Source organism: Engystomops pustulosus, chromosome 5 (genome assembly GCF_040894005.1).
Source record: "Engystomops pustulosus chromosome 5, aEngPut4.maternal, whole genome shotgun sequence".
In the NCBI taxonomy this organism is placed as follows: Eukaryota; Metazoa; Chordata; class Amphibia; order Anura; family Leptodactylidae; genus Engystomops; species Engystomops pustulosus.
This window is the reverse complement of record NC_092415.1, coordinates 74,946,979-74,971,317: the sequence shown is the minus strand read 5'-3', so window position 1 is coordinate 74,971,317 and position 24,339 is coordinate 74,946,979. Positions and strand designations below refer to the sequence as shown.

At 38.3% G+C, this 24,339-nt stretch overlaps 1 protein-coding gene across 4 annotated transcripts in view; it reads right to left on the bottom strand.

Moving 5' to 3' along the window:
* The window catches only part of ATP9B (ATPase phospholipid transporting 9B (putative)), a 214,788-nt gene that overhangs the window by 27,252 nt on the left and 163,197 nt on the right, over positions 1-24,339 (bottom strand). For all 4 annotated transcript variants that reach the window (XM_072152377.1, XM_072152375.1, XM_072152376.1 and 1 more), the window contains 4 exons: positions 22,368-22,480; positions 15,665-15,913; positions 1,128-1,289; positions 18-110 (listed from right to left, as the gene is read on the bottom strand). In XM_072152377.1, the coding sequence (XP_072008478.1) occupies positions 18-110; positions 1,128-1,289; positions 15,665-15,913; positions 22,368-22,480 (617 nt within the window). The remainder of the gene's footprint in view (positions 1-17; positions 111-1,127; positions 1,290-15,664; positions 15,914-22,367; positions 22,481-24,339) is intronic.

Genomic DNA, 24,339 nt, shown 5'->3' with positions numbered 1-24,339 from the left:
ATTTTTTTGGATCCTACCTCTTCCTCCAACCAGTCATTATACTGTACAATGCTAGCCATGGCAACATCAGCCCCTTTCATGTAGAATGTGATCTCTCCAGATGATTCATCCTGTAATAACAACCAAATGTTATAAGAATAGTTAAGGGTTTAACTGACAATAGAAATAAACATATTATATACTCTGGTGTAGTATCATGTAAGAAATGACAATTTATAATGCCATCAGGTAATAATACAAGGATAGGAAATAACAATTTAATACAAAAACAATCAAAAAGTGACAAATCTATATTCAACGTTCCCATGCTTTGCTCGATAATTCAAGCAGCTGTGACATCATGGTGGAGGAAACATTGGGGATCAGGCGCTCATAGGAAACGCTGGTGTATTATGGTGAGATATGGCACAACAATTAATAAGTAAGGAGAATCCCCCTTGAAGGGGAATGTTACATGTATTTTATTGGTGGATAGTTTAATGGCTCTACCTATTGTGCCTTTACAGTCCAGTCTATGACCAAGCCACACAGTACCCATTGAGAAACGTGAGTCAGAGTTCTCTGGTGGTGTGGCAATCTCTTGGTCCTCAGTCCAATACGCAGCCTGGTTGGTATTTGCTTATGAATTGAATGTATGCACTAGCACTCTCACTTTAAATGTATTTGATAATTTATTTGATGTATACTTTAATCTTTGTAGGTAAGACCTTTTTCCCACACCACTTTCATGCATTTCTGTTTTTAATAGGTGTTTTTAAGCCCTAGTGACTATGATTGTTGTTGATAATTATTAATAAAAAACTGAATTTTAGATTGCAAAGGGCGTTCTTTTGATTCTTCAATGCATTTTTGATATTCTATTTATAGGTATTTATGTATGTTTTGATGGGCTTTACATTTAATAGTCAGACACATCTAGATTTTTTTGGTATTTATTATCATTTTGCACTGTCCTATGTTCATTTGGTGCAATGGAAAGACGCAAAAAAAAAAACATTTGCACCACAACTGCCCCAAAACAACGCCAAACAGACAAAAAAAAATATCAACCACAATGTTCCTATATTTTTATAAGGAATTATTATATAACCTCTAGAATGCTGTGTGTAAAATGTATGGACACTTACTCTGACTATGATGCCCATCCTTTTGCTTTCAGAAGTAAAGGGAAAGATCTGGAGAATGAAGAATGTCAGAATCTGTCCACTGGGGGTTTTAAGTTGCATGGATGTAAGATCTCTATTAACAAGAGTGAGGCCAACACTTTCTGTCCACTGCACAAGTGCAACCTGGAAAAGAGCAACACTTTATCAATATGGATAAAAGTCAATTAAAAAAGGCAGCACATGGGACATAAGACTGACTATTACAATATCTAATTTGGAATTATTTTCAAATAAAATGTAGCGAATGGTAAGTCAACTGGTTACACCGATTGACCTTCATTCAACATTTTATTTGTCTCGGTATACATTTTTGTAGGGTTGTTATTCCAATAAGGGCTTCCAATGCAAATATCCATTGTTATCCATTGGTGCAATGGTTTTGAAATCCCCAAGTCAGTTAAGAAATAATGACCCATTATGTTAAAAAGCTCTGTGCTCTATTACACTTTGTGCTTCATATGGATTCGCCATTCCTACTTATAGGGGGATTTATCAAGACCTGGTGCATTGTGCACTTGTTGATTCCCCAGCTTTTTGCACCACATATACTAAGAGGCTCTTGTCTTGTATATCCTGCACACTGATGAATTCTTCGTCAGGTCATGTCTGGCTCAGAGATCTGCTATAACAGGAACAGGGAAGGCTATATTTAACCGCCTAAGGACCAGGCCTAGTCACTGCCCATCTTAAAAAAAAAAAAATTATAACTTTTTCTTTTTCTTTGTACAGAGCTTTATGAGGGCTTGTTTTCTATGTAACAAATTGTCCTTCATAGGTGACAGTATTTAATTTTCCAAAGCCGTTGACTGGGAAGTGGGAAAAAAATTCCAAATGTGACAAAATTGCAGCAAAAACATATTTGCACCAGTTTCTTGTAGACACTGTTTTTACTGCCAGTGGAGGCAGTAAAAACAGTGTCTATAAGGAACTACGTCTGCGCTGCAAATGACATCTCCCCTTTATTCTCTGGGAATAGAAAATTAAAACCATTTGTACAATTTTTTTTTTTATTTTGCCCTATTCTGAGGCTAATAACTTTTTCATACTTTGGTGTACTGAGCTTTGTAAGACATATTTTTTGTGAAACAAGCTGACATTTTTATTTCTACCATAAGACTTTTGATCACTTTTTGTTATAAATTTTATGTCTGGTAAAATACAAAAAAGTAGAAATTTGGACACTATTTTCTGTTACGGGGTTCAAAACTAGGAATATCCCTGCTGTTATTGGCAACCAATCAGCAACCCCTGACGATGTTGTGTGGGGTACCAATTGGCAGCAATATGGCCACATCCATGTGAAGCTGCTGTGTATGTGAAATGATTGGCTTTGACCACGGCAAGTAACAGGTTGACTGCCAGAACTGTTGCCAGCACAGATTGCGGCAGTTAGCTTGCGGTGTCTTCTGTATAATAAAGCAAATAGCTGCCCTTTATGGAGAGGGCTAAGCCAGTGAACCTTCTTTGTACAGCCTTAACCTCTTGAAGACATACTTGTACAATGGGAAGTCCTTAAGAGGTTAATGCACTGGGTGGTAAGTACGCCAAGTACAAGCCATGGAGTACAGTGTTCTACAGCAATAAACAAATTGTACAATCTGTGGCTGTAGACTATACAGTAGCTGCAAAACACAGTTGTGAGGATTATTTCCATAACCAATGCGGATATACCTAAAGTGTTCTAGTAGTTTCTTTCAGAGCAAGACGAAGGTTCATTGCCTAAATGCGTTGATCAGTATGTTGGGTTATATTGTACCTATGTGAGTGTGTTTTTGAAGAATAAATATTGGAGAAGATATTGAACCTCCGAGTGCTGGACCTATTTTCTTTTTTGCGAGTAGTTTCTTTCTATTACGAACTTGACTTTAACAGGAATAACACATATATATATATATATATATATATATATATATATATATATACTCACAATATAAATAGGGACAACTAAGAAAAGGTGTCAAGTGGTAAAATAAGAATTTAAATTTACATCAAGCTTTCTTTTTAATATTGTAAAATATGAGTTATTACCCACTGAGCTTGCTAATACAAAAAACCACAAAACGCACCTCTCATTTTATATTTGTTAACATCTTCCAGTTCCTAGTGTTATTCATACAAATACAAGGCTGTATTCTAAATAATGGATAACTAAGAGGGTGTGTACACCCATCGTACTTTTGTAAATAATACCTCAACATGCCTAAAAGATTTAGCTTGGTAATTATTCTCTGCTACACAGTCTATGGTGATAACGTTCCCTAGATGAAGAGCCGATAAAAATACCTGATAGAATGCTGATAAAATATAGATCTCGTATTTAGTTATATATGGGTAATGCATCTTACAAATAAAAAGAGTCTAGACAGCTGCCGAACAGATAAAAATATAACGAAGTCAAATTAGTCAATAGAATTGATGATTGGATTGATCACGGCCTGCACAACATGTTAGAGAGGGTCCATTTCACTAAAAATAAAATAATTAGACTCGCAGGCGGACAAACGCTTAAATCAAAGCTATTTCCGGAATTGTAGCAAGCACTATAAAAACCCGCTATTCTTCTGATTGTATTTCTCAAAAAGAAAGTGTTATTGTGACTCCATTAACTATTCCCATAGTAAGGGCTGCTTTTCCTGGATGCTTCATCAATTTATCCCTTCACTACCGCCATATGGTTATGGTATACAGGACAGAACTGAATATGCCCTGTGCAGATAGCACTTGTATAGATGTGACAGAAGTTGTCTCCCCTTTAATATTGCATTAGATTTGCATATGCATGGTGATTACTATATTGTCATTGTTATATTAACCATTTCATGACCATCCAACACATCGGCCACAAGGCTTTGATGTTGTTGGTTTATCACAGTGGCTAGCTGGGGTCCCTCTATTATACCCTGGATGCTATGGCAGCCAGTGATGTGGGGTCCGTACTGGTGTTAGATGATGGTGGATGTAGTAGTTTTTCCCGGGGCGCTCTTTTTTTTTTTTTATCTGAAGCGGCGAGCAGCGGTTCAGCAGTGGTTCTCAACCTGGGGGTCACAACCCATTTTGGGGTCAATTCACATGGGTTGCCTAAGAACATTGGAAAACATATTTCCAATGGTCTCAGGAACTGAGACACCAGACATGGCTTTTGGAATTGTATCTCCCAGTAAGCACCTTCCAAAAGTTATTGGCAAGCCTGTACTGGCAGATATAGAATGAACACTACCTGTATCTTTAACACGCATATAACATTGATTCATAGAGAACCTCTGCCTGAACTTTTTCATGGACACCACAGTGCAGGGGTCAGGAACCTTTTTGGCCGAGAGAGCCATGAACGCCACATATTTTAAAATGTTATTCCGTAAGAGCCGTACAATATGCACATGCCCCCCAGTAGATAGGTACAGGCAGTCCCCGGGTTACATACAAGATAGGGTCTGTAGGTTTGTTCTTAAGTTAAATTTGTATGTAAGTCGGAACTGTATATTAAATCATTGTAATCCCAGCCAGAACTTTTTTGGTCTCAGTGACAATTGGATTTTAAAAATGTTGGGTTGTCATAAGAACCAGGAGTAACAAATCTTCATTACAGACGCCTCTGATAACTGTTACAGCTGATTATTGTAGCCTGGGGCTAAAGTACAGGAAATTACCAACATCCAGAGGTCCGTTTGTAACTAGGGGTCGTATGTAAGTCAAGTGTTCTTAAGTAGGGGACCGCCTGTAGTCTCGGATCTCAGGCACACCCGTGCCCCTCTCCGTGGTGGCACCTCAGTGCTCACTCACCTCTCCACATTCCTGCTCCCGTCTCGGCTGGCCAGCGCGCACACCGGCACTCACAGATTTAAAGGGCCAACACGCTGCTGATTGGCGCTAACCACTTACCGGGTTCCTATAAAGACTGACGGCTCCCAGCATTCCCACCCGGATCTTAGTGCTTCATGCCTATGAGGAAGCTTTCCACAGTGTTTCCTTCTCAAGTGTTGACCTCCTGTTGTGACCTCGGACCTGTTCCTGATTCTGCTCCTTTGCTGCCAGCCCTGACCTCTTGCTCCGTCCCTGACCTTGCATTATTGCCGCCTGCCTTGACCGTCTGCCTGTTCCTGACCACGAGACTGCCTAGTTATCCTGTACCTCGACCTTGGCTGCCACCGTGGACAAGTTGCGCCTGTGGAATGATCTGGTGGTACCACGCTGCAGCAAGACCATCCTGCTTTGCGGCGGGCTCTGGTGAAGACCGGGTGTCACTTAGATTCCGGTCCAGAATCTACTCCCAGTAGATAGATAGCCACAGCACATGCCCCCAAGTAGATAGGTAGCCCCAGCACATACTCCCAGTAGATAGGTAGTCACAGCAAAAGAAAAATTGAATATTCACTTACCAGCGCTCCCTGCAGTAAACTCCTCATCGCTCCCACACTCTTCTCTTTGACCAGGCTTATTCAATGGCGCCTGGGTCTTACATAGGACGTAGGCAGCGGTAACATAGATGCCTGTGTCCAGTGATCAGTCTAAGACACACACAGCAGCCATCACTATTTTTTAAAGATCTGTCTGAGAGCCAGATACAGCCAACAAAAGAGCCATATCTGGCTCCTGAGCCATAGGTTCCCTACACCTGCCACAGTGTGATAACCTCATCACGCTGCCAGCATTTCTCTGTAGAAGCACAGGGTCCAGAGAGGAAATCCCAGTGAAAGTGAAAGTGTGGGATCAGAAGTAGAGTATGGATTTATTTATTTTTTAAAAGCATTATATTATACTCTACTTGGGTGAGGAGCTGCACTAGGGGCTTCATATAAATGTAATAGGGGCCTACTGTGTATATATATATATATATATATATATATATATATATATATATATATATATATTGTGCTGTATAATATAGCACTCCAGTATAAGTATAGTAACTCCCTAATACACATACAGTACCTTCCCTTATACGCAGCCCCACCTAATACATCTATAGAACCTCCCTTACAGTATATAAAGCACCTCCTAAATACAGCACCTATCTTATATACAACACACCAATAAATATACAGTCTTCAGTGCAATACAGTGGGCAAAAGAAGTATTTAGTCAGCCACCAATTGTGAAAGTTCTACCACTTAAAAAGTGAACCACATTGTCTGATTTTTAAAGAATTTATTTGCAAATTATGTTGGAAGATAACTTTTGTTATTGACCAAATACTTATGGTGGCAATGACAGAGTAAGTCTGTAAGCTTTGGCACAAACTGTTGCCGATATGTTGTCCCATTCCACCATGCAGATCTCCTCTAGAGCAGTGATGTTTTGGGGCTGTTACTAGGCAACATGGACTTTCAACTCCCTCCAAAGGTTTTCTATGGGGTTGAGATTTGGAGACTGGCTAGGACACTCTGGGACCTTGAAATGTTTCTTATGAAGCCACTCTTTTATTGCCCTGGCGGTGTGCTTAGGGTCATTGTCATGTGGAAAGACCTAGCCACGTTTCATTGTCAATGCCCTTGCTGATGGAAGGAGGGACACACTCAAAATCTCATGATACAGGGTCTCATTCATTCTTTCAAGCACACATATCAGTCATCCACGCCCCCTCTCCCGTACTTCACAGTAGGTATGGTGCTCTTTGGATGCAACTCAGCATTCACTCCTCCAAAAACAATGATTTGTGTTTCTACTAAACAGTTCTACTTTTGTTTCACCAGACCATATGCCATTCTCCCAATACTCTTCTGAAACATCCAAATGCTATCTAGCATACTTCAGATGGTCCTGAATAATGTACTGGCTTAAGCAAAGGGACACGTCTGGAACTGCAGGATCCGAGTAACTGGCGGCATAGTGTGTGACTTACGGTAGCCTTGTTACATTGGTCCCAGATATCTGCAGGTCATTCACTAGGTCTCCACAAGTGGTTCCGGGATTTTTGCTCCCGTTATTGTGATCATTTTGACCTCCCAGAGTGAGATCTTGTGTGGAGCCCCTTATCAAGGGAAATTATCATTGACTTGTATGTCTTCCATTTTCTAATTATTGCTACCGCAGTTGATTTCTTCACACCAAGCTGTTACTACAGGTACCTATGATGTCAATTTACAGCCCTCTCTTTTCTTTCAAATTAGGAGAACTTGCACAATTGGTGGCTGACTAAATACTTTTTCCCCACTGTACATAATGTATACAGCATCCCCCTGTAATACCTATACAGGCTGTATATAAGGGGAGGTGCTGTATGTGAATTATTATGCAGCAGCTGGATATATATACCGCATCTCCCTAAGTTTAAGCAAATATCATTATAGAAAAGTTACAGTTATGAGGAAGAAATGAAAATTATTTAATGGTTGGAGGTCACCATAACATGAGGAAATGTATTAAAGGGTTACAGCATTAGGAAGGTTGAGAACCCTGATTTACAGCATACTGATAAATGTCTTCCTTAGTGGTTTGCTCCACATTTCCATACTATTATTTTCTCAAGGAAACCATTCACTCAAAGCTACTATTCTTTGCAGACCTCTTGTCAACAGCAGAGCTTAGATTTTTCAGCTTGCACATTTCAAGTACTTACCACCTACTAATCTGAACTTTGGCTGCTGTTCCGTCATTATGTGGTGGCAGCAACCCTATACAGAATCTATTACAAAACGTCACTTTGAACACTTCTAAATACAACGGATTTAATCACATACTATGTAAAAGCTGCTCGACAAAAGCAGTCCTAAGGTGTAAAAAGTCCAAGGCTCACAATATTTTTGACCAAAACAATGGGAGTTCCAATTCTCTCTGAAAGGCTGGCACACGTGTTAGCTTAAAATGACAATTAAAACAAAGCAGTAAATCACACAGCATGGGCTTTTTAATTTTCATTAGCAGCAAGACATTAGTAAAATGATGTAGGACAATTACTCACAAAAAGCTACCGCAGGTTTTAATGCAGTGACCTTTGGCTTTCCAGAAATGCATCGGATTCGTAGATATAACTTTTAACTACCTCATTCTTTCATATAGATTGTTGTTGCCAATACGGATAGATAACAATTGAATTACAAAGTCCCAAATTAACTAACCACTGGAGCGATTTCAAGAAGATGAATGCGATTTATTTTCTACTTACTAATATAAGACAATGAAACATGGCACCAGCTGCAACTGATATAGAGCAGGTATAATAATCTTAGATCTCTGCTAAAGAGGACTTGTCTGTTCTTCTGCATGTCTGTTCGAGTAAATAATTGGCAAATAATTAGTAAATAATAGGTATAAAAACTAACTATTCCCTAACTATTTAGGAATAAATTGACAAGTAGGTGATACCAGTTGGATGTTGCGACAGTGTCAGACCTAAACCTTTGGACAGGGGGAATAGTTACATGCATACCCAAATCTTTTCTCATGCTTTTCTTATCTTACATATATCGCTCTGATTTTTCCAATTTTATTTTTTTAGCAATGCATATAAACCCTAGTAATACGCATACAGGACAAGCTGTCTAAATTTTGTATAAGGAATGTTTGGTATGTTGTTCAGTTAAATAGTACCTCTACTTTTGTAATCTTGAGATATTATGATATTGAGTATCAATAGTGTCACTCAAATATTAACCATTAGACTTAGAGCAGCAGAGAAGGCGTATGGTCTAAGCAGCAGGGTAATTGATAAATGAACAGGAAACTCAGTAATCAGTAAGGTCATAATCAGAAGAAGCGATATTCCCCCTGTCCTACTACCACAAAAACATGATCAATATGATCAATGTGAATATAATGACACAGCTAATACACAGCTGTAACAGAGCTACATACGAGACAGAAAATGCATAGACATAAGTAGATTATTTTAATTAAGGCTGGATTCACTAATAAAGTTTCTTTGAGCTAAATATGGAACAATTAAAAAAAATCCCTAGTATACTAACTGTCCACATAAGGTACATCACTGGGGAAACATCTTGCACATTAGGAGCAAACAATCACTGGCTGCTACCGATGTTCACTACTCCTCTTGAATTCAGAGGGGAAGGGGTGGAAAAGGATGAGCATTCAGTGGGAGATGTCCTGGTCCTCCATTAAAAGGACATCCTAGGAATCCATCTGAAGTAACTTACAACAGAGGGCTAAAACATGCAGAGAATATAACCTAAACATGACACACAGGGTATCAAAATTTGGATAAATACAGCCCTATATTGCTATTGTACAGATTACCTCTCCAGAAGAAAGCTGACTTGCCGACGTAACAGTCAATGGACTGTAGATAAAACTCCACTACAATACTTTCTTAAACTTTATAATCTGGAAGCTGAACATGTCGGATTAAAGCTTAAAAAAACCCTTGCTTAACAAATTGCAAAGAAATATCTACAAATAGTTAACGCACAAGTGTCTAGAATTAAAGATTGATAAGGAAATAAACTTGGTAAATTTTAGTCGTTTTCCCAATTTAACAAACTGGTGAGCTACTCCCAGGCAGGAAGCGTGAGCTTCCTGTGCTTATTTGAGTGACGTGTGTAACCTTTGAAACTTGCATCCATCAATCCGCACTGTAATTAATTCTGTTTTTGCTTTTAAATGCTATGGTTAGTTCTGTCTCACATATTCCAAACACAACACCCTGCACCCGGAAAAATACATACACATATATGATTCTTTTCAGCGTTCTAAATGATGAAATGTTTCTATGGATGTAAATAACTTTACCATGCATCAGGACGCCTCGCTTTAAAGGCCAATTTTATGACAAGCACATTTAGCTGTCATTGTTTTAATTACAAGCGTCGACTATTAAAATATAATACAATTATGACTTTAAAAATACTGCTGGAGCGTTTGAAAGGATGGTCGGTCAATAGCTTAGACAACATATAGAGCATTTATTCTTCATAGGGCACCAAAGGTCAGGCAAATGATGGTTTTATGCAACTGACAATGATTTGCTCTTTGCATTGACTAAACAACAACAATTAGTCTTACTTCAATGAACGCACGCAAAAATGAATTAAGCAAAATGACAGAGCTCATACATTACACAAAGCACCAGCCGTAGCTGGTCTCTTCCAATTTAAACAATATTTAAGCTCTCTGCTCCATTTACATTACTGCACTTTCTAAGGAGGAACAGATTTCCTTTTAATCTTTGTAGTAAATGTCCATCAAAATAAGAGGGGGTCTGCAGAGAAGTGCATATTAATGTCTTAGCAACCAAATAAAAGACAAAACCATACATACATACAGCTCATCTTCTAATAAATCAAGGGGCTTTTCAGTGAAAATAAAAAGCAAACATTTCTCAGCCTGGCATAAAAAAGTTACTATTGCTACTACTTTCTTCCGCCAAATCCGACACCAAAAAAAGGCAGCGTCGTAACAGAGTAGTGGTTTTCCGAATCAGAACAACCCCTTTAAATAGAGGGCACATGGAGGGAGGTTCTGTCCTGCTCAGGAACCATCTCCACCTCCAGACAGACCTAAAATACCCTTAAGAGCTGACCTAATCATAAATAAACCCCAATGTATTTAAAGGGAACCTGTCACCACATTTACACATATACAGGCAGTGACAGGTGCCTATAGAGCTCCATTAACTAACTAATAACCTTCTTTTAGCTAAAATTGTTTCGCTTAAACCCACATAAATGACCTTTTATATTATATTACCTGGCATCAGAGGGGATGCCTCCTGCTGGACGGCCCCTCCCATTTACTGCTCCCCATGCCTTATGCCTCCTTACTTATCACAGTTCATGTGACCAGAGTGACATAATCTCAGGTACTTTAGCCTCTTAACAATAGCAAACTGCACCCCATGTAACTGACCGATAAAGTCACAGCATCATCCATCGACTTCAACTCCTCTCCATCCTCCATGGAGGGTGCTGTGATTTCACATACACGGTGTACAGTTTGCTATTATTAGAAGGCTGAGATGATGTCACTGGTCACATGTCATGAATGTAAAAAAATTGACACAATATTTCTCATCTGTACATAGAGCCTTATATGTCCGTAGTTAAATATTAGCAGGCAGTCCCTGAGTACAAGGAGGCACAGCAGGTATTTGAAGAGACACAGAGCTGCCAGTCATCATAATGGGGTGTGGTTCACTGCCAGCCTAAGAGAAAGGGAACAGTTACAAACACCAGACATGAGTCACAAAAGCTAATTTGCATATCAGAAAAATATCTGTAATTAAGGAACAAAGCCCCACTGGCAGCTAATTATGGGTGATATGTGGAGGACTTGCAACCCTTTATCAGCAGGTATTGTTAGTCAGGGTGGTCAACATCTGGTGACAGGTTCTTTTGAATTAAAAAAATATTAATTATTAAAAAGTTGTCCAGGATTAAGATAATGGTGAACTATCCTTACCATGGATCATCAATATTGGATTGGGGCAGTTCCATACCCAGCAGCTCTAGGGACTTGAATTAGCAGATACAGTTGTGCTAAATGTTGGAGCCTCACAAAAGTGATTACGAAAAGCTATCCAAAGAATAGGTATCCTATTAAAAATCTTTGAAAACCCCTTTAACCGTATTTAGTGATCTATAAATATCCATCCTTGTTTCTTCGAGTACTGTACCAAATGATAAAACAAGTCATTTTGGTTGCAACATATTCTCCACCAAGTAATTTCTGTCAATATGTTTAAGCAATTATATTAACTTGATAAATAGATGGAACATCTTACATCACATAAAAGCAAATCTGTAAGTAACTGCACTATTTCCCAGTCCGCTGTTCAGTAATGACACCATAGCATACGGCCGACATACACTGCTGATTAGGACAATAATTGTAATACTTAATAAAAAAGGCAATAAATCTGTGGCTTATGGTAAGAAATACTTAGCAAACAAGACCAATCAATGTTCAGTGGCCAGAAGAGGGCAAAGGTCTTAAAGGTCCCTGTTCACAGCATGTTGTTGAATTAGATGGACTTGTGACCTCTGCACTTTCTGGCAGAAATTCCAGCTTTATATCCTTTCATGATTGTTTATTACATTAAGTCAGCAATAGCTTTCCACGCTTGATGTGTACATACACTTATGACAATTAAACCCCATGTAGTTATGACTTGTCAATGGCTTTTCCTGCTTTACAAGCAATGTTTGTTATGCAGCGGCTGTTTGTCTCGCAAGTGACAGACACATGAAACTTTTTACCTTCTTGGAGAAAATGAAATATTGATCACTTATCATAAGAAACAATGAGCAGAGTATAATCAGACACCGCATTTTGAATACTAAAAGAGAAACCAATATAGCAGAGCTTAGACAATAATATAACAGCCGTGTTATGTGTCTTCAGGTGACAGCTTGTTACCATTGTGTGGATAAGGGCCACTGCTGGCATCCGCTATAGGAGTGCATGACAGAAACATCAGCAAGTGCTTTATATCGCCTCACTGTGTGTGCCCCAGGGAGATAAAATGATAATCTTTACTTAATTCTTTTTAAGATTATCTGAAAATATAATATGTTGTTTACTGTTCAATATTTTTTTCTGATTGCTCCTCATTTGTGATGGAGGACACAGGGATCAAAATGTCTGGTACTTCTCTGGATTTTAGACAATGCTCTTAATAGCACAAACATTTGTCTTACTGACCTAGGATGCTATCCCATCACAGTATCTAAGAATCAAAGAATAGTTGGAAACTGGGCATGCTATTAGACTGGTGTCTTGAGCTGGAGTTCAAGGTTTCATTCATTACATGTGACACAATACCTTAAAGTACAACTGTAAAGGGTAAACACTTTTGCCTAACTCTGCACTAAGCAAAAATAAGCAATTCTCTAATTTACTATAATTAGCCATTTGCAGCTGTTTGGCAGCTAGCACAGGCTTTACCTTGCCCCCAGGCTAATCTGCATTTGTCATGCTTTATGGTTACCAATGGAAACATTATACTACAGCTAGAGACAACAGGATGCTTGTTGAGAGGGACTGTAGGGCCTGTAGCGATGTCACAAGCATGTGACTCCTCACATGCTTCAGGTTGTCCAATTACAAACAAGCTGTCCTGCATCATTTCAAAGTACTTTGTGTGATGCAAAGGACCTTCAGTGATGTCACAAGCATGTGACTCATCACATGTTTCAGATTGGCTAATTACAAACATGCTTTCATATTCTGGCTTCAGAGGGGTGAGCTGTTGTCACAAGCAGCTAGTGCCCACCCACATCAGGAATAGTTGAATCTGAATCTAATGTTATATATACCAGATATATCTCAGGCCAGGAAGAAGCCAGCAGCATGATACAGGTATTGTTGGAAAACTCGCTCTCCAACAGTGCTGAAACTGTTTTTTTTTTTGTCAGAAACTTTACCGTCACTTTAAAGATCTATGGCTGGCCCGGTAAAATTGTTAAAAACAGAAATCCTTCTTGCATGGGTTTAACATAAAGAACAGTGCTCTGTAGCTCTGTTCACTGTGTAGTGCCCCACCCTTTTATATAACAGGCGAACAACTGTTTAATTGAATAGAGTGAGATTCCCACTGATCTTATTCTGATCACCTATTATATGACAAACCTGTCAAGATAGGGGTCTTTTAAATCTCCCCTAAGGAAAAAAAGATATTTCAACATGCCCTTTCCTTTTTACCACAGGAAATAAGCCCCTGCCAATAACATCTGGCTGCTACCTACCCATGATGAAACACTACATTTAGAATATATCTGTCAGAATTGTAAATATCAATGGATGGCCTGCTGACACAAAATGTGCAGAACCATATTACACCAGGAACCAAGATAATAATTACATTAAGTGTCTGGCCAGGAATTGGGGACATTTTCTCCAGCTCACTATTCCTGTGACACGATCCCCCAGGTCAGACTGCAATAAACCTATCTAAAAGGTCCATGTTACTACTTTCTGCTTTTTCTACTACTTTCTGTTCTGCATTGTACACCAGGTCAGGACATTGAGTGCATTACAGCACACCAGAAATGTAAAGGGGTTTTCCATTTATCATATAAAACAACCAAAAGATAAAATGTGAAAAGATATTTGTCTAACATGCCTACAAAGATTTGATCTATGCAGCTTTAACATATGTTTATTGCAATATGACCTTCTTGCATGGAAATACATGCATTCTATGATGCTACTAATACAGATCCTTCAATGTGTCTTAGAAATTCTACAACATATTTTAATATTTCCACTCAGAAGGTGCCATTAAAAATTACATCGAAAAAAAAAATATATTTAAAGGTAAAGCACCTTAAAGGTTAAATGTATTCTTATCAAATGACAGCGCCATGTATAAAGCAAATCTGTTTAGACATGGAAATGCTGAGTGTAAGGTAAAAACATCAATTGAACCATTTACTTGCATAAAGCTCTAGGGTGCAATATTTAAAGCACTTTATTCAATAAAAAATGCTTTTAAAATGGTACTTTGGTGATTGGGAAAAACTGGAATCATCTGTCAATGTGACTGCAAGAAAGTTCAATAAGCTAAATAATGAACCATTTACATTATTTTCCTCAGGCCCCATGACTTGTGTCAATAGTACTCTTTAAAAAATTATGATGTAGTCCTTGTACTTTGTAAATCACAGGATGCACATTTCTACCTATTCTGAGCTGAAATGATAATTAACAAAAAAAAAGCAAATGCATTGTATTGGCTACAATTCAGGAATAGTGCTTTTTGACACCATCTGGAACTCAATTTTCAGAACTGTAAACAAAGTATCAGATAAATTTTTCACAAAAATATTATCTTGAAGATCTCATTGCCTATGAAAATTATTTGACATTTCAATAATTCACAGATGTCCCAGGGTTCACAACCCCAGTGATCAGCAGAATGGGAAACTGCAAGGGCCCCTGGTCCATATTAATGCCTAGCTACTAGATTCACATAAGACTAATCTGTGGCAGACTCATCGAATGCAATAGACATACAGTCACAAAGCCTGTTAAATGGCATATTTCTGCACTTGTAAGACAGTCAATTGTTGAAATAGTGCCACAGGAATCATTTCCAAGAAAATTAAGTGCAAACTGGTACTAACTGGTACTGGTACTATATCACTTGAAGTAATAAGGGACTGTTTTAGTTAATGCACTACATCTTTGAGGTTTTATTAAAAGCCCCTTTATCACATTCCTTTTCTATGTAGAACCAGAACCATGATTCGTCCAATTGACCCAGGGTGCTGGTGTTTTTTATGTTGTCCAAAATAATGGTTGTGAAGGCTTGAGAAAGCGCGTGTGTACGCGTGAAACGACCCGTCGCCTTGGGGAGGCAGCTCCTCACTCTGTCCTGTCACCTCTGCTACAGTAAAAAGAAGTTTGTTCTACACTACTCGGTGAGTGCCGCATTTTTTCTTTTTTTCTGCCAAAGTAATGGTAACCCTGACAAAAACTCAAATTAGGCACACAGCTTTCCTTACAACTCACCTGGGGTTTCTTTGACCAGTATATTGCACTATAAAACCGACCATACATTTACTAAATCTGCAATAAATAATAATATTAGGAAAAAGACTGACCTCATCAGGGCTGGAGGCTTGGTAGGTGCGGTTATCATCACTGAAATCCTGATCCACTTCAGCACACTCGGTTTCTCCATTAACCCCAACACGAGATTCATAGACAGGCGTGACATTATGGCACAAAGCAATGGCTTTCACTGCCTCGTGAACACGACTGCTTACAGTCTTACGTACTTTGGGTGCTGAAGATTGGACTTTTCTTGAAGGGGTTGAGCTGGTATTGTTGTTATTGGTTTGGGGCTGTACCTTTAAATTAGATAAAACAAACAGTATGAACAATCATGCTATCATGAATCTATTTAGTCTATAAAATGGTTTAGAATTTTTTTTATTTATTGACAAGCCCATCTTGATGTCCAACAAATATATATAGAGAAATTGAATGGATATAGTAAGTACTTCATTCACTAGGATCCGATTCTGGCATTAGTTAAAAAAACGCAATGACATGAAACCAAAATTAAATTGATATCCATTCCTACAGGATATGGATGGTTTAACCTTACAATACACCACAGATATTGAATCATAGCGTTTCAGCACCTTAGATGATCATTTAAGTTGTGAGGATTTGAACTTGGTTTTAAAATTCAGTCCCATTCAAGTGAATGACACAGCCATTTCTAGAAGTATGGAGAAAAAGGATTTATACTGTCAATCCTGTATGAGATAAACTGCATGCCTGCTAAACCACAGAAACAGTCCAAGTGTCTGCTATGGGGACTTAGTAAATAAGGGTCCCACTGATTTGCCAAAATCAGTACAATCTAATCTTTACAGGAACATTAGAAGACAGGTTCAATGCTGATGAGGAGGATGTGAAGTGGGTAAAAAAAACATACCTGCTTGGCAAAAGGTGTTCATTTACCACTGCTACTGCCATTGCCATTACATAAAGAACAATTCTGTAACATTAACAAACCTGATTCATCCATTTGTGGAATGTGGCAATAGTTTGTAAAAGCTTTAATAGCGTCTACAGGAGTTGTCACTTAAATTTTTAATTTCCTGAATATTGAAGGAGTTTTCCCACTAAACAAGTTAGGCCCTATGCACAGTAGGCACAGGCCTAACTTGGGTGGGGGTCTCATCACTGCGGATAGGGTCTAGATTGTTTGGTGGGAAAACCACTTTAAATCCTTCTAGTTAATCAATGACGTATTCACAATGCATATGATACCATCACTCATGAGCCTGGAGAAGCCAAGTCATAAAACACCTTAATGAGTAAGAAAAGGCAAAAGAAGAGGTAGGGAATCAAGTGCCTATGTGCAAGGGATCCAAAATTATTGAAGTTTGTGTATTTAGTAAAGTCTTGTTGCAGCATCTGGCCATGGGTAGGGGATAAATACAATCTCCCTCTAGTATAGTCTCCAATTTTATGTAAGAAAAAACAGGGCTAGAGATTGGGGGATTGGGGCACTATCAGGTTTGCAGAAGAATAGTTGAAGGTCTGTAGTTTGATGAATTGGTAAAACTTTATATCGGGGTCAAAAAAGACTAAGGCTTGCCAGGTAGGACAGAAGCTTGGCAGAGTGCCTGCAGCAGAAGTCATGGTATTGTGACAATTTTTAGCCCTGTTTTTTTTTTTTTACACAAATTAGAAAACCCTTTAATTGATGATTTAAGGATATAAAAATGACACAAGACAAATCATTTATACCATATTTTTGTCTAGTCATTTATTTTGTTTGCCAATAGGTTGCAATGCTCTTTAAATAAATGTTTAATTTCTGAAGGACCTATGGGTACAAAGACGTCTTCAATAATTACTTAGTGAGTTGAGCAGAATGTTTTCATTTGCAGCAGTACATAATTAAGTTGAATGATGCCAGGCAACACCTAGCATACTCTTATCATTATTATTAGACACGCAATATGGATTTCACGTTACAATGTTAAGTAACACGGTATAATATACACCCACCATGTCCCTGTGTGCTGTCGCAATAAGAAGAGCCCACTTTGGAACCATGTGTTGTCTTGGGTTCAGTGAACTGAGCCACTGATCCGTGAACACACTGCCCAGCAAATTACAGTGCTGTATAATAATGGGTTTAACTTTTCTGCTCATCTGCTTCTCAACTCCTGCTTTGAACCTTTGCATTTGCATTCTACATTTGCCGATGTCATTACAGACGCAAATAAATTAAGCTGATTTACTCCTTCTGAATTATGTTATGTTTATTGATGCTTGTATAATTTAATTTCACACAGATTCCATTAAAGATTATGCTCTCTGTCACGGAATGCTTCCAGTGGGAAAATATAATCATGTTATAATAGATTTCTCTCCTGCAGAATAGTACGAGAGGGGTGTCTTTTTTATTAATAAAACCGGACACAATACAAGAGAGGGAAATCAATGCCACAAGGCTACCACCGTCTAGCTGCTTAGGGGACTGCAAACACTTATTATCACAAATTGAAAATTCTCTGTGTGTTTCTGGAGGGGTTTCATGTATGTTTCATTAGGTTAACTAGGTAAACACAATCTGTTTTCATTGTACAGCCAAACCCTTACAACAGGTGGGTTTCTAATACATTCTAACATTTAGACTCATCTACGGCATGAATAGAAATTCTTCACTGTAGCCATATTAAAGTTATCTTGCTGTTAAATTTACTTTAAGCATGACTATGAAAATAATTCTCAGAAAAAAGCTAATATTGCAGGTGCTCAGATTATGACAAATTAAATGTAATGTTTCTAGTGACTAGCCTTCTTCCTTTACTCCGTGTCTGCTTTGATAAAACTCCACATATTGTGTGCGGGCGGGGGGCCGTGCATAAGGTAAGTGCAGAGGTAAACTAGACCAGTCTTTTGCTGTGCCAGATTTATCACTGTGTCTGATGCTGGATGATAATCTTTCCTGGTTTAGGACTACAGAGTGGAAATTTGAACCCTGTACAAGTTGATCTATTTTACTCAATTTTTTGTCGCAAAAACTTTTAGTCCTCTTTTAGTCAAAAAGACTTTTAGTCAAAAAGGGGTAAAAATGGTGCAACACACTTTACACTTTTGAGGCAATTAATGCCAGAGTTGTTACCCACATAGCAATCACACTAATGAACCAGCAATAAGAGTTCTTCACAATAACTAATTCTTCTTGAGAGGAACAATTTTGTCAGTAACCATGCTTTGTATGTCTGTATTCCATGGAGCAAGGCAGTTCCCTTTTTAAAGGATTTCAAAATGGAACTACATGTGTTTAAAATTATATGTCTTGCCAACATGCTCTTGTAAAATTATGTAAAATTTTTATTTCCCTGCATTGTGGATGCTAAACCCCTTATCTGATATTACAGCATAAAGAATTATAATAAACCCCATAAAAGTAATATTTTTTGAAAGCAGACATTTGTCCCGTTTTAAAAATTGCATTAAGGAGTTTATAGACCTAGGAACCTTTGATTCAAAGTTTACATTTTTATAAAAAATGCATAAAAATTTACTTTGATGACAAAATGTCCCCCCGCCCAGAAAAAAAAATTCACACTTCATAATGTAATAGATAATCATGTATCATGTAATCAAACATCCATATTCACATGAGTAAATCAATCACTAAAACTGAAATAACCAAAAATCAGCTTTCAAGCTAAAATATTTAACAGAAAAGTAAAATGTAGATGTATCCCTAAAACCTATATAAAACCTCTCATTCAACTTTGTGACAAAAGCAAAATAATGAAAATATTAAAACATACAATGTTTCATAAAACTCACATCAAAGTGAAGGTTTTGCACAAATAGGGATTTAAAGTTAAAGTGAGCAGATCTATATGTACCATTTATAATATTTGGTTGCAATTCACAGATGTGTTAAAAATACAGTATATAAACGTTTAATCTGCGGGGTACAATTTTGGCAGAAAATTTTATACTCCCTTACACAACTGTAACCCAAATAAATAATTATACACTGGAGATCAAAATTAGAGAACAACACACAATTTTCTAAATGTTAAGGTCATTGTGTATGGTCTACGTGAAAATATCCTAAAATGAGTAAAATAGCTGTATTTTGAGCTTATTTCATACATTTTATATATTTTAAAGCGCAGAATAATCTTTTTAATTAGATAATCGAAATAAAAATAACACTGATCAAAATTAGAGAACACTTTCAGATACCTGCAAGTTACTGGTGTTAATCTGGCACCTGATGCTTATTTCCTTAATTATCTGACAAACCCTATTTAACTAGCAGACTAACTTTACAGTTTGCAGTGACTTAGTATGCCATTCAAAAGTGACCCTCTGGCAGCAGGTTTTCCAGATGAATGCCAAAGGGGGGATCCTATCAACCACAGAAAGAGGAGTTGGTCATTCGAAGTCTGTGATTTCTAGAATATTACATATTTACAACATCACAAACTCACCAATTTCACCAAGAAGGACTGCTGGAATTGCTCACCAGTTCAGCAATTACAAAAGGTAAGGATCTGTCTTATCATACAATGTCTAAATGTTTATGAGCATTAGGACTGAAAGCCTACTCTGTAGTGACCAAACCTCTCATTATGAAAAAACAATGAAAAGGCTAGACTCACTTTTGCTGAGAAGCTTGTTGTATGCACAGAGAAAAAGTGGTCCACAATTCATTTGAGCGATGAAAGTAAGTAAAATTTATTTGTATCTGACGGGAAACGTTATGTTCATCGACAAACTAGGGGAAGACTGAACCCAAAGTGTGTAAAGAAGTTAGTGAAAGATGGAGGAGGAAGTGTCATGATTTGGAGAATGTTTTTTACAGCAGCGGTTGGACTTCTCATATAGCTACCTGGCAGACTGAATGAAGTACGTATCAGAGCCTTCTTCAACAACATGTGGTTCAATCCTTGCATTCATCACTCAATCAGCCAGAAATTTTCATGCAGGACAATGCCTCCTGTCACACAGCAAAATGGGTAAAGCAGTTCCTTGGAACAGAAAACATTGAAACACTGAAACAGCCAGCCAAGAGTCCTGATCTAAACCCAACAGAAAACCTCAGGAAAAATCCTTGGTGACAAAGTTATGGTTAAGAAACCCACAACAGTCACAGAAATGTTTAAGTGACTGGAAGAAGAGTAGGCCAAAATCACACTAGAGAATTTTGAGAGACTAGTGATGTCCTGTGACCGCTGATGTGCTGAAGTCAATGTAAACAAAGGCCCGTACACTTCCTACTGATTGGTTAGTGTTGTAATCTACAGAAAATGTAGTTATCATTCCCTGTGCTGCAGTCATTGCTGTTCTCTGATTCTGATGCATGTAGCCAGCCAGCCAGCCAGTTATTTACAATTATAACCTGCTGCACAGTCTCATCAGGGAAACTGCTTCCTCCAAAGTACACTGAGGCTTTATTGCACATTGACATTGTGTGTGCAAGGCCCGGCTGCATGGAACTGGAGGGACACAGGAACCCTTGACTGCAGGCCTCTGTGCCCAAGGTATGTTTGCTACATGTGTCCCTGGCTGCTTTACTGTGAATTCTCTGGCATAATAGGTCAGGACTGGAAGTACATCTTCTGAAGTTGAGCAGTCTGACAATGTAACCCATGGACCGAAGGTTGTAACGACCCTATTCTACATTATGTATCTGCTCCCTCTCTGCAGCCCTCTCCTGCTTCCTGCCAGCTAATAGGCTGGAGAGGGGTCACAATTCAGAAGGCTACTGAATCACATTTCAGGTGTCATCTGAAAATGGAGAGTTTTTTCTTTCATATGATACGAGGTGTCAGAGAACCAAAGATATTAACTGTCAAAGTGTCAGTTACAAGTGGGATCTCTATATTAATATTGCACACTAATTTTTTAGTTGACAGTACGATGGTTTGTTTTTGGTGGGACAAATTGTACTTTTGTAATATTCTGTGCAGTGTACTGTGAAGCTGAAAAAAGGGCTAAATTGCTAAAAAAAACAAAAAAACAAAACAAAAAAAAAACATTGTCTGTTTTTAGGTCTTTCACTGTTCCCTCCAAATAACACGCAAAAAAGCAGCGATTTGGACATTTGGCTGTTTTTTCAGTTACAGTGTTCAACTGTAGGAAATAGTAATATCTATATTTTGTTAGATCAGGTATTTTCCATTATAAACTGCTGTATATGGTCATGGAGACGGAGAGCTTAAAAGTGAAGTCTGGCTTTTCCTGCCTCAGAACATCCACTTTGCAGTTATTGATGGTGCTGCATTCAGGGACATTATAACTGTCTCTCTGTAAGTTTCGTGGATGATGTCAAGAGGAGCATTCTAAGGTGGGGAGAGCTTGACTTCAGGGCTGAGCTCCCTGTCTCAGTGACTTAAAATCTCACTTCAAAGTGGATTGTCTTGATGAATATGGGCCTCAAAAGAAACACGATGTAGAAGTTTTTAATCTACTGGACAACAGATTGTTAGTGGTTTATTAGGTAAATTCCCACTGCGCTGGATCCCCAAGATATACCCGCCACAGTGAAAGGGTAAGGGTTTATATTACAAGTACATTGTAATAGAACTGCAGAACTGGGGGAGCGACAATCTCAGCCATGATGGCGGTGCCCATGCATCACCTGCCCTTATATTATGGCGGCAGCTTTATTATTGACATTGTCATTATTGACCATCATCCCTGAATACTCTTCAGCCAATTCCAAATCTCTTTGGGAATCTCTTTGAACAGTTCACATTTATATTGTAAATTTCCTGTAATATGTATAACTAACTGACTTACCAGTGAATAGGAGCTTGTTACATGACTCTGAATCTCATCCATTGTATCTGTACCATAGGACACAGTGCCCAAGTGAAGACGCTTAAAGACCATTTCATTTTGGGTGAGAGTTCCTGAAAGACATTTCAATGCTTATTCCAGAGTGGTAGATTTTTAAATACATCTAACATAAGGTAAAAGCAGGTTTAATAACAGTGCAGAACAATATCACAGCATCGCTTCTCACATGCATAGCCAACCAGAAATTTAAGACCTGTCACTTGCCATGAAGGCCAACTAAACTAAACAACAGTAAAACAACAGTAAAATCTAGCATTTAATAGTATAAGTGTATGTGTTTATTAACCTACTTACCAATCTAATAATATAAGAGTAGCCAATATAATAATATTTTTATGAGCCAAATAAATTCATTTATATAACAGTTTTTTCCCTGTTCAAATAAAATTGTCCAAAAATTTTAAAAAATGTTGTGCAAGGCAACAGTTTTTTAATCTTGAATTCTGGCACAGACAGCTTCATAAATCCCTACTAGGACTTATATAGAAATCTGTGCACCTTCTGTTTGAAAAACTAGTACTGTAAAAGTAATGGACATGAAAAAGTAATGGACATCTGAATAAGCCCCCAGTAGAAGAATTGGTCACTTTAAATCACTGTCAGCGTATGAACATGAATATTGCTGGTCTGAATAAAATCTTTTGTGTATACAAATGGGGGTATAATGTTATAATACTTGAATATGAGTAAAGTAGAACACCTGTTATTGGCTTATAAGATGTTTAGTACAGTAATAGTTTGGAATGCATAGTTTCTACCTTTTTTGTTTAAAAAAAATGGGGAATCAACAGTTGTGGGTAATTTATTGCGTGACAAAATAGGTGTCTGTTCACAGCAACTCATTGTTAGAGAAAGACGGACTGTTGAAATCGATAGTGTTGCTTTACCTGGTATTGAAATAAGGAATTGTTATATCAATTAAGTTTTAATCATATGACTGTTGCATAGTTACATTGTTTACACGATTGAAAAAAGTCAAATGTCCACCAAGTTCAACCAAGGAAGGGATTGGTTGAGAAAGGGATTTAGGGTAAACTATTCTATATAACATAATTGTCAATGTTATTTTGATTTAAAAAGGTATCTGGGCCCTTCTTGAAGCTCTCTGCTGTCCCCACTGTGACCCGCCTAAGGCTACATTCACACACATGTATGGGGGACGTATATACAGACTATTCCTAGTTCTCATAGTAAAAAAGCCCTGTCGCCTCTGGTGATTAAACCTCGATTTCTCCAGACAAAGACAGTGCCCCCTCGTCTTTTGATTTGATTTAACCTGGAACAACTTCCACCATATTTTTTATATGGACCATTTATATATTTATATAAATTAATCATGTCCCCTTTATGTCGTCTCTTTTCCAGACTGAATAAATCTAGGTGCTTTAATCCTTTCTCATAACTGAGACCCTCCAAATCCCTTATCATTTTTGTGGCTCTGCATTGTACCCTCTCCAGCTGTAGGGCATCCTTTTTATGGACCGGTGTCCAAAACTGGACAGCATATTCCAGGTGAGGCCGGACCACTGCCTTGTATGGTGGTAATATTACATCCCTATCCCGAGAGTCCATACCACTTTGATGCATGACAAGATCCTGCTGGCTTTAGAGGCAGCTGATTGACATTGCAAGCTGTTATTTAACCCCTTCACGCTCCGTGACGGATATATCCGCCACGGAGCTGTGAAGGTTGTATGAAGAAGGCTCACGGGCTGAGCCTTCTTCATACAGAGATGGGCTTTGCTGCATATCGCAGCAAAGACCCATCGCTATCACCCGCGGTCGGTGCTTGCACCGATCGCGGGTGTTAACCTTTTCTTTGCCGCCGGCAAAGTCGCCGGCGGCACTTTAAATTTGGCGGCGCATGGGCGCCGCCATCTTACCTCCGATCGCCGCTCCCCCGAACGTCATC